At 41.6% G+C, this 12015-nt stretch overlaps 1 protein-coding gene across 1 annotated transcript in view; it reads left to right on the forward strand.

Annotated features, from left to right (window-relative positions):
* Positions 1–559: 559 nt before the first annotated feature.
* Positions 560–12015, forward strand: part of CTNNA3 (catenin alpha 3) — a 453492-nt gene continuing 442036 nt past the window's right edge. Inside the window, exons 1-3 of the mRNA XM_062633965.1 lie at positions 560–1061; positions 1431–2273; positions 3139–3260. Of these exons, the coding sequence (XP_062489949.1) occupies positions 560–1061; positions 1431–2273; positions 3139–3260 (1467 nt within the window). The remainder of the gene's footprint in view (positions 1062–1430; positions 2274–3138; positions 3261–12015) is intronic.

Consider the following 12015-nt stretch of genomic DNA (forward strand, 5'->3'; position numbering starts at 1 on the left):
ATGGAGCTTGTATAGCCCTGCAAGGCCATCCATCTAAGAGAAGGATACTCTAATCAAACCTATGACCTGAGGACTTTGCTGTCACCATCCAAGCTTGCTAGGCCCTGGCAGATAAACCTCAGGTGTAAAGGGTGGGGCCTCACCCTAAAAATCCACTGCACAAGCCCAAAGGGTTTACCCACACTTGCAAAGCCCTGTAGCAACAGGTGAGGGATGAAACAGCAGGCGATAAGGTGTACTGGAAGTCACAGACCCAACCCTGCATGCAGGTGGTTCAGGACATTGGTCGCTCGAGACTGACCCAGGAGATGACAGTCTTATTTGGCAACATCCTAAATGACCAAGCAGCCTTTTTTTGAAGGAGAGCACTGCTTGCTCCATATAGAGAGAGGCCTAGAAAAGGTGGCCTAACCAAAGCTCATCTCCCCCTCCACATGGTTGGCTAGCGCAGCCAACGGGCATCTTCTGTTGCAATCGATTAAAGACAAAGAGACAAAGGCATACACCTGCCTCCAAAGGTGTGTCCAGATTGACACTCGCATGTTGGAACATCAGAACCATGCTTGATACAGTGAACAGCGGGCGTCCTGAGCGCCGTTCTGCGCTAATTGCCCACAAATTGTCATGGCTTAACATCGATATTGCTGCTCTCAGTGAAGTTCGCCTTCATGAGGAAGGTACCCTTAAAGAACATGGTGCCAGCTATACACTCTACTGGTCATGCAAATCCAAAACTGAAAGTTGTCTTTCTGGAGTTGGCTTCATGATTAAAAACTCCATCATCTCTAAACTTGAAAATCTGTCGATAGGTCATTCCGATCGTATTATCTCCCTACGTCTTCCACTACACAATAAGCAACATGTTGTTCTTTTCATCATATATGCTCCAACTCAGCAAGCTGACCCTGCAGAAAAATTCTACTCCGACCTGCATCACCTCACTCAAAATGTTCCTATAGAAGATAAGATCATAATCCTTGGTGACTTCAACACCCGAGTAGGCAAGAACTTTGAAGCCTGGAAAGGAGTACTAGGCAAGCACGGTGTTGGCAGCTGCAATGGTAATGGTCACCTCTTACTAGAGTTCTGTGCAGAGCAACAGCTTACCATCACCAACACTATTTTCCAGCAGAAAGACAGCCGGAAGACAACCTGAATGCATCCTCGATCTAAACATTGGCACCTTATTGATTATGTCTTAGTGTGCCAGAGAAATATTCGTGATGTCTGTCACACCCAAGTGATGCCTAGTGCAGAATGTCAAACAGACGACCGCCTTATGCGTTGCAAACTTAATTTCCACTTCAAGCCCCAAAGAGGGGCAGCATTCTGAGGAGGAGGCTCAATGTTAATAATCTCCAAATAGCTGCAGTGAAGGACAGCTTTCAGGCTAACCTTCAAAGACCAGTTTATAGATTCTTCTCCTGAAGCGCTTTGGCGACATATTAAAAATAGCATTCTGCGGTCCTCCGTAGAATCCATTGGGTTCTCCTTAAAGAAAAACAAAGACTGGTTTGATGATAGCAACCAGGAGGTCCAGGAATTGCTGACAAAGAAGAGATCTGCTCATCAAGCACACCTCGCTCAGTCACTTTGCCATGTAAGAAAAGCAGCCTTTCGTCTTGCATGTAGCAAACTCCAACAGAAGCTTCGAGACATCCAGAACAAGTGGTGGCTCAACCTAGCAGAAAAGACTCAATTATGTGCAGATCTGGGTGACCACAGAGTATTCTATGGGGCTCTGAAGGCAGTGTATGGACCCACATTTCAGGTTCAAAGCCCCTTACTTAGTGCAGATGGCCAAATGCTTCTTACAGATAAAATCTCCATCCTGAATTGTTGGTCTGAACATTTTCGAACACTCTTTAGTGCTAACCGTGTAGTCCAAGGTGAAGGAATCCAGCATATTCTACAACATCTGGTGAAAAATGAATTGGATTTAGCCCCTACCATGGGAGAGACTCTTAAGGCTATACAGCAGGTGAAAACTGTCAAGGCAGCTGGGGTTAACAGAGTCCCACCTGAAATCTGGAAGCACGGAGGCAAAGCACTTCGTGCTCAATTTCATGAGCTAGTTGTGCGCTGTTGGGAACAAGATAAATTGCCATCAGATTTTTGTGATGCAATCATCATCACTTTGTATAAGAAAAAAAGGTGTAAAGTCAGACTGCTCAAGCTATCAAGGTACAACTCTGCTCTCTATTGCTGGAAAAATTCGTGCAAGAATACTATTGGATTAGTACCTGCTATCGCAGAAGAACTTCTACCTGAAAGTCAGTGTGGTTTCAGAGCTAATAGAAGTACCACAGACATGGTATTTGTTCTCAGACAACTGCAAGAAAAGTGTAGAGAACAGAATAAGGGGCTCTATGTAACTTTACTTGACCTCACCAAAGCTTTTGACACTGTGAGCAGAAAAGGCCTGTGGCTGATCTTGGAACGATTAGGTTGTCCCCCCAAGTTCCTCAAAATCATTAGTCTGTTACATGAGGATCAGCAAGGCCAAGTCAGATATGGTGATACACTCTCTGAGCCCTTCCCAATAACCAATGGTATGAAACAAGGTTGCATTCTCTCACCAACTTTATTCACAATCTTCTTCAGCATGATGCTCCAAAGGGCTACGGTAGACCTCGAAGAACAAAACAGCATCTATATTCGGTATTGTACTGGTGGTTGCCTATTCAATCTAAGGCGACTGAAGGCCCACACTAAGACCCTAAATCATCTTGTCCATGAACTGCTTTTTGCTGACGATGCAGCCTTTGTTTCCCACACAGAAGCAGCTCTGCAGTGTTTAACATCTTGCTTTGTGGAGGTGGCTGAGCTTTTTGGGCTGGAAGTCAGCTTGAAGAAGACAGTAGTTCTCTACCAACCTGCACCACAAGAAGATTGCCATCATCCCCACATTACCATTGGTGAGTCAGAGCTTAAGTCAGTTCAGCAGTTCAGCTATCTGGGAAGCATTATTTCCTTGGATGCCATGATCGACAAAGATAGACAACAGAATACCAAAGACATATAGAGCCTTCGGAAAACTCCATAAAAGAGTCTGGTGCAACAAACACCTGAATTACAAAGATCAGGGTCTACAGAGCCATTGTACTGTCTACTCTTTCATATGGGTCTGAATCATAGGTCATCTACCGTCATCATCTGCGACTCCTCGAACTCTTTCATCAGTGCTGCCTCCGTACAATTCTAAACATCCACTGGACTATGTACCAAATGTCACTCTCCTCAAACAGGCAGGGGTCACAGTATCACAGTATCACAGTATGCTAGAGATTGGAAGGGACCTCGAAAGATCATCTAGTCCAATCCCCCTGCCGGAGCAGGAACACCTAGATAAGGTTACACAGGAATGTGTCCAGGCGGGTTTTGAATGTCTCCAGGGAAGGAGACTCCACAACCTCCCTGGGCAGCCTGTTCCAGTGTTCCATCACCCTCACCGAGAAGAAGTTTCTTCTCAAGTTTAAGTGGAACCTCTTGTGTTCCAGTTTGTACCCATTACCCCTAGTCCTATCATTGTTTGCCACTGAGTAGAGCCTGGCTCCATCCTCGTGACACTCCCCCTTTATATATTTATAGACACTAATAAGGTCACCCCTCAGTCTCCTCTTCTCCAAACTATAGAGACCCAGCTCCCTCAGTCTTTCCTCATAAGGGAGATGCTCCACTCCCTTAATCATCTTCGTTGCCCTGTGCTGGACTCTCTCCAGCAGCTCCCTGTCCTTCTTGAACTGAGGGGCCCAGAACTGGACACAATATTCCAGATGGGGTCTCACCAGGGCAGAGTAGAGGGGAAGGAGGACCTCTCTCGACCTACTAACCACCGCCCTTCTAATACACCCCAGGATGCCATTGGCCTTCTTAGCCACAAGGGCACAGTGTTGGCTCATGGTCATCCTGTCGTCCACTAGGACCCCCAGGTCCCTCTCCCCTACACTGCTCTCTAACAGGTCGTTTCCCAACCTATACTGGAACCTGGGGTTGTTCCTGCCCAGATGCAGGACTCTACACTTTCCCTTGTTATATTTCATCAAGTTATTCCCTGCCTGGTCACCAGTATCAAGGCCATATTGCTGAAACTGCAGCTGCGCTGGGCAGGGCACGTCTCCAGGATGAAGGATCACCGCCTCCCTAAGATTGTGTTTTATGGTGAACTTGCCACCGGTAACCAAAAGAGAAGTGCCCCAAAGAAGAGATATAAGGACTCCCTGAAACAATACCTTAGCCTTGGCCATATTGACTACCATCAGTGGTCCACCTTGGCCTCCAATCAGGAGACTTGGAGACACACCATACATAATGCCGTTGACTCCTTTGAGAACTCATGCAGAGCTAGTCTCAAGGAGAAAAGACAACGTAGAAAGAATTACACCCCGCCTATACCACCCAAGGAGACCTTTCGCTGTTCTTTTTGCAGCCGGATTTGCCCATCTCACATTGGCCTTTTTAGTCATCAGAGCGCTTGCAGTAAGTGTGGGTAAAGCCCTTCCCAAATCTTATATTCATGAAGTCAAGCCATGAATGAACATGCTTCAGATTTTAACTTTGATTTTCTAACTAAATATATCTTGTCTGTGCCAGAAAACTTTACAGAACAATTCTCACCAGTGCTAGTACAGTCTTTACTGAACTCCATAACAATACCACAGGAAGCTCTAATTCAAACCAGAGCCTCTGATTAGAGCCTATCTTTTCATTTTGTCCCCTATCTTTCCAACTTAACTACCAGAACAGGAAATGTGCTGCAATAACATGAAACCTTTTTTACATTATGGCTAACATCAATTCACTTGAACCCACCAGAAGAGGGGTCTTTTGTTATGGATTTGTGGTTTCTGTGTTTTTTTTTAAGTGTGAGATGTGCCTTAATATCTCTATACCTGACTACACAAAGTATGTTTCAGCCACATCTCCAAAGCAGTTTTTTGAGAGCACACAGTCATGTCCGTTCATGTATTTCCTACATCTGTCAAACTTTGTAACAGAGAAAGCTCAAAGAAACAAGATCTAAGAAGAACTCTTTCAGAGAACACATGCACAAAGCAATACCCATAAAGGAAAAATATAACATATATGGATAAGACTAAATGTATGTTTTGTCAAACATCTCTGACATCTATATAGGACTAGGTCAATCACAGCTGCCTCAAAGAATATTGATGAAAGGTTTGACTTCTCTGGTTGGGGCTTTAGGGTATTTGCTATAGTAGAACTTGGAAAATTAGAAATATCAATGTGTGTACCTCACAGCATGCCTCACATATAGTTTCATAAACTTCTTGTTTGGTATAGGAATGAGCACCTCAAAGAGTCTTTTGTCACAAGTCACATCAACAGTGGTGACAGAAAAGGGAACAAGTATTTAATGCAATTAGACACATTTTCCTTTCCTGCCTTTCAGGTACATTGTTTCCCAGAAAAAAAAATACTGCTTTCTAGCTTTAATTTATTATTTCTTTTAATTGACAGATAGGTTGATCTCTATACTAAGCAGCTGACTACCTGCAATCTAAAGTCTAAGCACAAAATAAATACCATTTATTTTTTCTTGTCTAGTTCCCATACCACTCAGATGTGGATGAATACTACTGACAGCCCTCATCCCACACTGGGGAGTTCACCCTAGGCGAAGATCCATAAACTGTGGGACCATGAGAATAAGAGTAATGTAGGCTAACAGGTACAGATGTGTGGCCTTGCAGGTCACTGTACAATTGCACCTATGGCACAATCACTTAGCAGCAACACACCCACTGCTTAGACATGTGGGTGGTCAGTATCCTAAGTTCTGCTTCCACCATGAGTACTGTTTCCTAGAGGGAAGGGTACCAGTGCTCAGTGGATAGGTGGCAGCTCCCAAGAGAAATACATGAAGATGCCATCTCTAATGACATTTTCTAAAATCTCATTCTAGTAACATTCCTTGCAAGACTCCTGTGAGATGGGTTAAGGTTTATAACTACTTACAAAGAATTGTCTTAATGAGATTACAAAAAGCAGTAAGACACGATAGAGAATGTACTGAAATTATTTTGAATTTTCTTACAATATTTCTCTTCTGCATCTTCTTTGGAGGACTCCAACAAAGCTCAAATCTTTTTTTTATATTATTTCTGTTTATTTTTTATTTTCATAGAATCACAGAATGGTTTGGGTTAGAAGGGACCTTAAAGATCACCTCGTATCAAAACCCCTGCCACATGCAGGGACACCCTCCACTAGAGCAGGTTGCTCAAAGCCTCATCAGCCTGTCCCTGAACATTTCCAGAGATGGGGCATCCACAACTTCTCTGGACAACCTGTTCCAATGTCTCACCACCCTCACAGTAAAGAACATCTTCCTCACCTCTAAGCTAAATCTACCCTCTTTCAGGTTAAAGCCATTCCTGCTCATCCTGTCACTACATATGCCTGTAAAAAGTCCCTCTCCAGCTTTCCTGTAGGCCCCATTTAAGTTGTTTGAAGACTGCTCTAAGGTCTTCCTGGAGTCCTCTCTTCTCCAGGCTGAACAGCCCCAGCTCTCTCAGCCTGTTTTCATAGGAGAATTATTTAGAATGTTTTCAGTCATCTTTCTCACTAACTCCCTTCTCTGACCTCCTAGCTTCTCCATAGAAATTAATATATCCACCCTTCTTATGACAAAATGCAGTCCGCTTCACTAACACACACTTCCCATTGAGTTCAGAGGGGATATGCTCAAGTGTATCAGGACACTTCACTACCATTTTACTTGTGTTTGAAAATTATAACTTATCTGTGGAATGAGGAAAAAAATAAAAAAGAAAAAAAAAGTTATAATATTACTCATTATTATTGTCTCTGTGCCTATGCTCTCCTATCAATTTAGCAATAAAATGCCCCCATGGCAGGGGGGTTGGAACTAGATGATCTTAAGGTCCTTTCAAACCCTAACTATTCTATGATTCTAAAACATAACCAGCACATCCGAAGTCTTCATCTGCAGTCAAATTTTTGTTCCATGGACATGAGCCCCTCCAAATAGATCTAGATCCTTGACATACAAAGTACTGCTCAAAGAACGATAGCTATTAGTATATTAATATTACTGCAAACATAGTCTTTGCCAGGAATCTTACTCAGAGACATATGGTGAGCAGCTCATTTCTGGCACATTATTTGTCTATGAACTAATAATCAGTAGAGGAAGTTAAATGTAATGCTGCACAGTCTTCAGATCCTGAAACAATTTATTGTCTTCTACTAACTTAGCAGAAGAGGAGAAATACTGCAGTATTTTCTCAAGACACTCAAAGACTCGCATAACATTGGTTAACTCATCTGAATGTATGAAGAAACATACTTTTCTTTAGTGTCTGTGCTTGCTATGAGCATAGTGTAATATCTGCATCAGTCAGCAAAGAGAATCAGTAGCTCACAAAACCAGCAAGCTATTACTCAAAATACATAATCAAACACCATCAGCTCCAAGGCCTTCCATCTCACATTTTCACTTTGCCACTTCCTGCAATGGTTTGTGACTATGTAAACAGTTCAGAGAACACAACAACTGCTTTATTCTCAAATCTTTTTTAAACTGACTGTGTCTAAACTCATTGTTCCAAGCCAGATTTTGTACTGACTGTCCTACAGTACAATCTGAAGTACTTTCCCAATAACAGATCTGAATTATAACCTTTTATATATATTCAGTCTATACCTACAATACATTACTAGTGTGGAGACAGTGTTCTCACGGGAGAATGGATAATTAGTACATAAACTCTGAATAATCCTGAAAGATACAGCAAGGCCGTGAGAGGCCCAAGGAAGCTTAAGCAAGCAAGATAAGAAGCTGGAATTCACTGAGTTAATGAGAACTGTTGGCAGGCTTCCGAGGTCAAGTTCTCACACCTGTGCTTAACCAATTATATGTTAGTCACTAAGGGTCTTCAAGACATGTATCCAATCATAATATGCCAAATCACTGTAACTGCATGTAAGAAATAGTATATAAGGAGTTAAGGCTTTGTAATAAATTTGGCAATTGCTTGATCACATTGATAGTTTCTGAGTTGTCCGTGACTCCTGCGTCAACATACTAGACCATGTCAAGATCACATAAGAGCAACCTACAGTCTGCTGATCAGACACTTTGAATCCATAACAGCAGTTCTTCTAGGTCTCATTCTTTGTTTGGGGGCCATGCTCCTATTGCAAATTAAATACATCCCTGATACAGAAACTCTATACTTCAGACACACCATCTGCAGGAACTGCTCAGAGACATCTTTCCCAGGTCCCAAAAAAGAAAAAACCTCCAGCTCTCCTTTCCCTGAGGATATTTAACTGTACTCTATGACCATGTGGTTGGTTAGTCTCTTTTACAAGTTAGTAAATTCAGTGCTGTATTTCTTGAGTGGAAATAACATAACTTGGTAAGTTTATATTATAAAGCATGCCTCTTCTTTTTCTTTTTTTCTTTACTTTTTAACACTTTGTGATCTAGCTAAAACAAACTATATAAAGTTGTCCTGCAGTACAGTTTGTACTTCTCTCCTACACAGCAAACAGGGTCTTATCTTTCTCCAAGTGTCAACCAATTAAGTTATAGATATAATAATTGCTCTTGCAATAAAGCAATAAAGCTTGACTAAAGTAAGACTTCATTACGTATTATCTATTGTTCTAACAAGGTAAACACAGATCCATTCAGGGGAAGAGAAAAAAAAAAGAAAAAAACACCAAAACAAACACAAAACAACCAACCAACCAAAAAACCACAATAAAAACAAACCCCCAAACTTTCTTACCCAAAGAAATAAATCTAGGTTTAAATTAGACATAGGAAAGCTGTTCCATTGTCAGCTGAATCTATTATCATTAGTTATAAAGGTACTGCTACAAGTATCAAAATCTTACCTACAAAGTTTTGTTCCATAATGACCATCTATAAAGCCACACTTTCACTAAATAATATGAAGAAAGACTTCAAGGTAGATCAACTGAGTAATAAGGTCTATACTGAAGAGCAACCAGCTGTAGCACTTTTAAAACATAAAGATCTAAAATACAGACTCATATTTTAACAAAAGCTAGGTAATAAATAAAGGAAAATATCAGAGCCTGGTGAGCCCCAGTCAAGCAAGGGAAAGGCCTAAATGTGCTCTCCCAAATCCTTGATGATAAAATCAGTGATGAAATGCCTATATATTGCAGACAAACAGATGCATTTCTGCTGGGCTGGGACAAGGATTAGGTGTTCTCAGAGGGATAAGAGTCAATTCTAATCATGAAGGTGGAAACTATGTTGGGGCAGTGACCTCCGTTATGACCCATCCTTTGCCCTCCGTCCATGATCAAAATCACTGTGACCTGTCAGTCCACACATACACAAGCTCCAACAGTTAATGGTAATCCTTCAGACCCTAAATACATACATACCAAAGCATATCCTTTGTGCATGGACAGACAAGAATAAAAGGAAACAGTATATGTGTGGGTGGGATTGCAATATTGTTAGATTCTAATGCAATAAACATTCTTCTGTGAGCAAAATGAATGAGTAAACACCCTTAGAAATAAGGAATGGATAACAAATGGCAAAGGCTTGGAGAAGGAATGAGACAAATGGAACAAAAATTGATGTAGAGTGACTGGAACACCTCCCATATAAAGATAGGCTGAGAAAGTTGGGGCTGTTTAGCCTGGAGAAGAGAAGGCTGCGTGGAGGCCTCATAGCAGCCTTCCAGTATCTGAAGGGGGCCTATAAGGAGAGGGACTCTTCATCAGGGACTGTAGTGATAGGACAAGGGCCATTGGGTTCAAACTTGAACAGAGGAAGTTTAGATTAGATATAAGGAAGGAGTTCTTTACTGTGAGGGTGTTGAGGCACTTGAATGGGTTGCCTGAGGAAGTTGTGAATGCTCCATCCCTGGCAGGGTTCAAGGCCAGGCTGGACAGAGCCTTGGGCAACATGATTTAGTGTGAGGTGTCCCTGCCAATGGCAGGGGGGTTGGAACTAGATTATCTTAAGGTCCTTTCCAACCCTAACTATTCTATGATTCTATGATAAGAAATTTATCTGCTGAACAACTAGAGTGAGTTTGAGACAGAAACCGCAAATGGGTAACATTATGTAAATGCAAAATATAGAATGCAACTTTACATAACACATGTTCCAGGGAAGAGGTGTGAGACAATACAGAAAGAAGGACTAAGAGCCCAACTTGATACTGATGCAAAGTACTAGCACTGATTGGATTCAAGACAAGACTAACAAGTAATTCACTAGTGTATGCAACTTTGATTTCTGTCTTTAGGGTTTTATTTCAGCCCTGGGTAGCATTGTTCCAGCTTAGCAGTTTCCTCAAACAGCTGGACTCCAAAGGCCATACAGGTACCTACTATTCACATGACAGGAACCTCATGAGGAGGGCTTTCCTCAAAACAAGGTTCATAGCCAGGGGTGAGCTCTGAAGCTCACCTGTTACATAATCCTAACTGCTTACAGAACTGAATTTCATAAGAGACACAGAGATCCCTACCTCTACCTCCTAAATCTGTGGCAGTTAGGGGCATCCACACAAGAAAAAAACAAACAAACAAACAAAAAAATCTACATCCTGCATTAGGTTCAAGGAGTGCATTAAATCCAAGACTTCTATGTCCTATCTGAATGTTCTATCTACTAAGGCACTGAAGTATGGGCAAGGAGTACAGGCATAGCAACTGCAACACAAGCTCAACCATAGAATAATACAGCAAGACAACACACCTGTTCCTGGCAGAATATACTTTTGCTGTTGTGCCCTAAGGATTCCTAAGCAGCAAGCACTTCAGGAACACTGTTCCTGCAGGATTTGTCCACCTTTCTTTAGCATTATGTTCTCAAACCACTTTCCACTCACAGCTCATTTTGCAAAGCTTTGAATTTCATCTAACCTGAGTTTCATGAAGTGCTACAGTACAGAAACATAAGAGAATTTATTTTTCTGTGAGAAGCTAGTATATGTCTCTCAGGCTTGGATCAACACAATATAACATTCCCTTCAGATACTCTTTTACCAACTACTATTGCCATCATTTTCACCATTACATCATTCATTAGATAGCCTTTCCTAATCAGGGCTCTACATTCCAAACTGTTATTCCACTTCTAATGTGCATTATTTTGGCATCTGAACACAGGTTTTTCTTATAAATAAAAATATAAAAAAACAAACCAAAAAACACCACAAATATTAAGAGTATATCAGATTAGATGTTTTATGCTGCCTCTGACTCTGTAAAGATGTGTCACCTGTGCTCAGACTGAACTTCACTGAATCACTTCACTCAGGCAAGACAACTGAGAGCAAATTCTTTTGGCATGAAGACCTATGCCAGACTGGCCTACTATAGGGATCACCCTCCTGTCTTTTAATCCTATGTTGACATGATTTACCTAGTCTGACATAAATCTGTCATAGTCTGACAAAAGTAAGTTCAAATATCCACAGAATTTTACTGGCAAGAAATTATACACCTATAAATTTTGAACTTTCGGATAGAGGCAATTAGTAATGTCATCCAGTACATCTGGTACTAAGAGGCTTGCTCAAGAAAGCTGTGAGACAGCAAATTTGAAAATATTTGCAAGACACCTATATACGTATCTCCCTCTTCTATTTCTTTTTCCTCAGTTTTCAGTAAGGAAAATCTTAATCTAGCCACCACTCCCTACTGTCCAGACTGGTTTACTTAAAAAAGAGAAAAAAAAGTTCAAATCAAAACAGCATGCACATCACCTTTGATAATATTCAATAAATGAAGCATCCTTTATAATTCTTGCTTTTTCTGTAGAATAGTCATAGACTGCTTGGGTTGGAAGGGACCTTAAAGATCATTCAGTTCCAACCGCTGCCACATGCAGGGACATCTTCCACTAAACCAGGTTGCTCAAAGCCCCGTTCAACCCAGCCTTGAATACTTCCAGGGATGGGGCATCCACAATGGCTCTAGGCAACCTGTTCCAGTGCCTCACCACCCTCACAGTGAGTATTC

This window comes from Pezoporus occidentalis, unplaced genomic scaffold, assembly GCF_034315485.1.
Source record: "Pezoporus occidentalis ecotype Australia unplaced genomic scaffold, CSIRO_AGI_Poc_V1 ctg41, whole genome shotgun sequence".
In the NCBI taxonomy this organism is placed as follows: domain Eukaryota; kingdom Metazoa; phylum Chordata; class Aves; order Psittaciformes; family Psittacidae; genus Pezoporus; species Pezoporus occidentalis.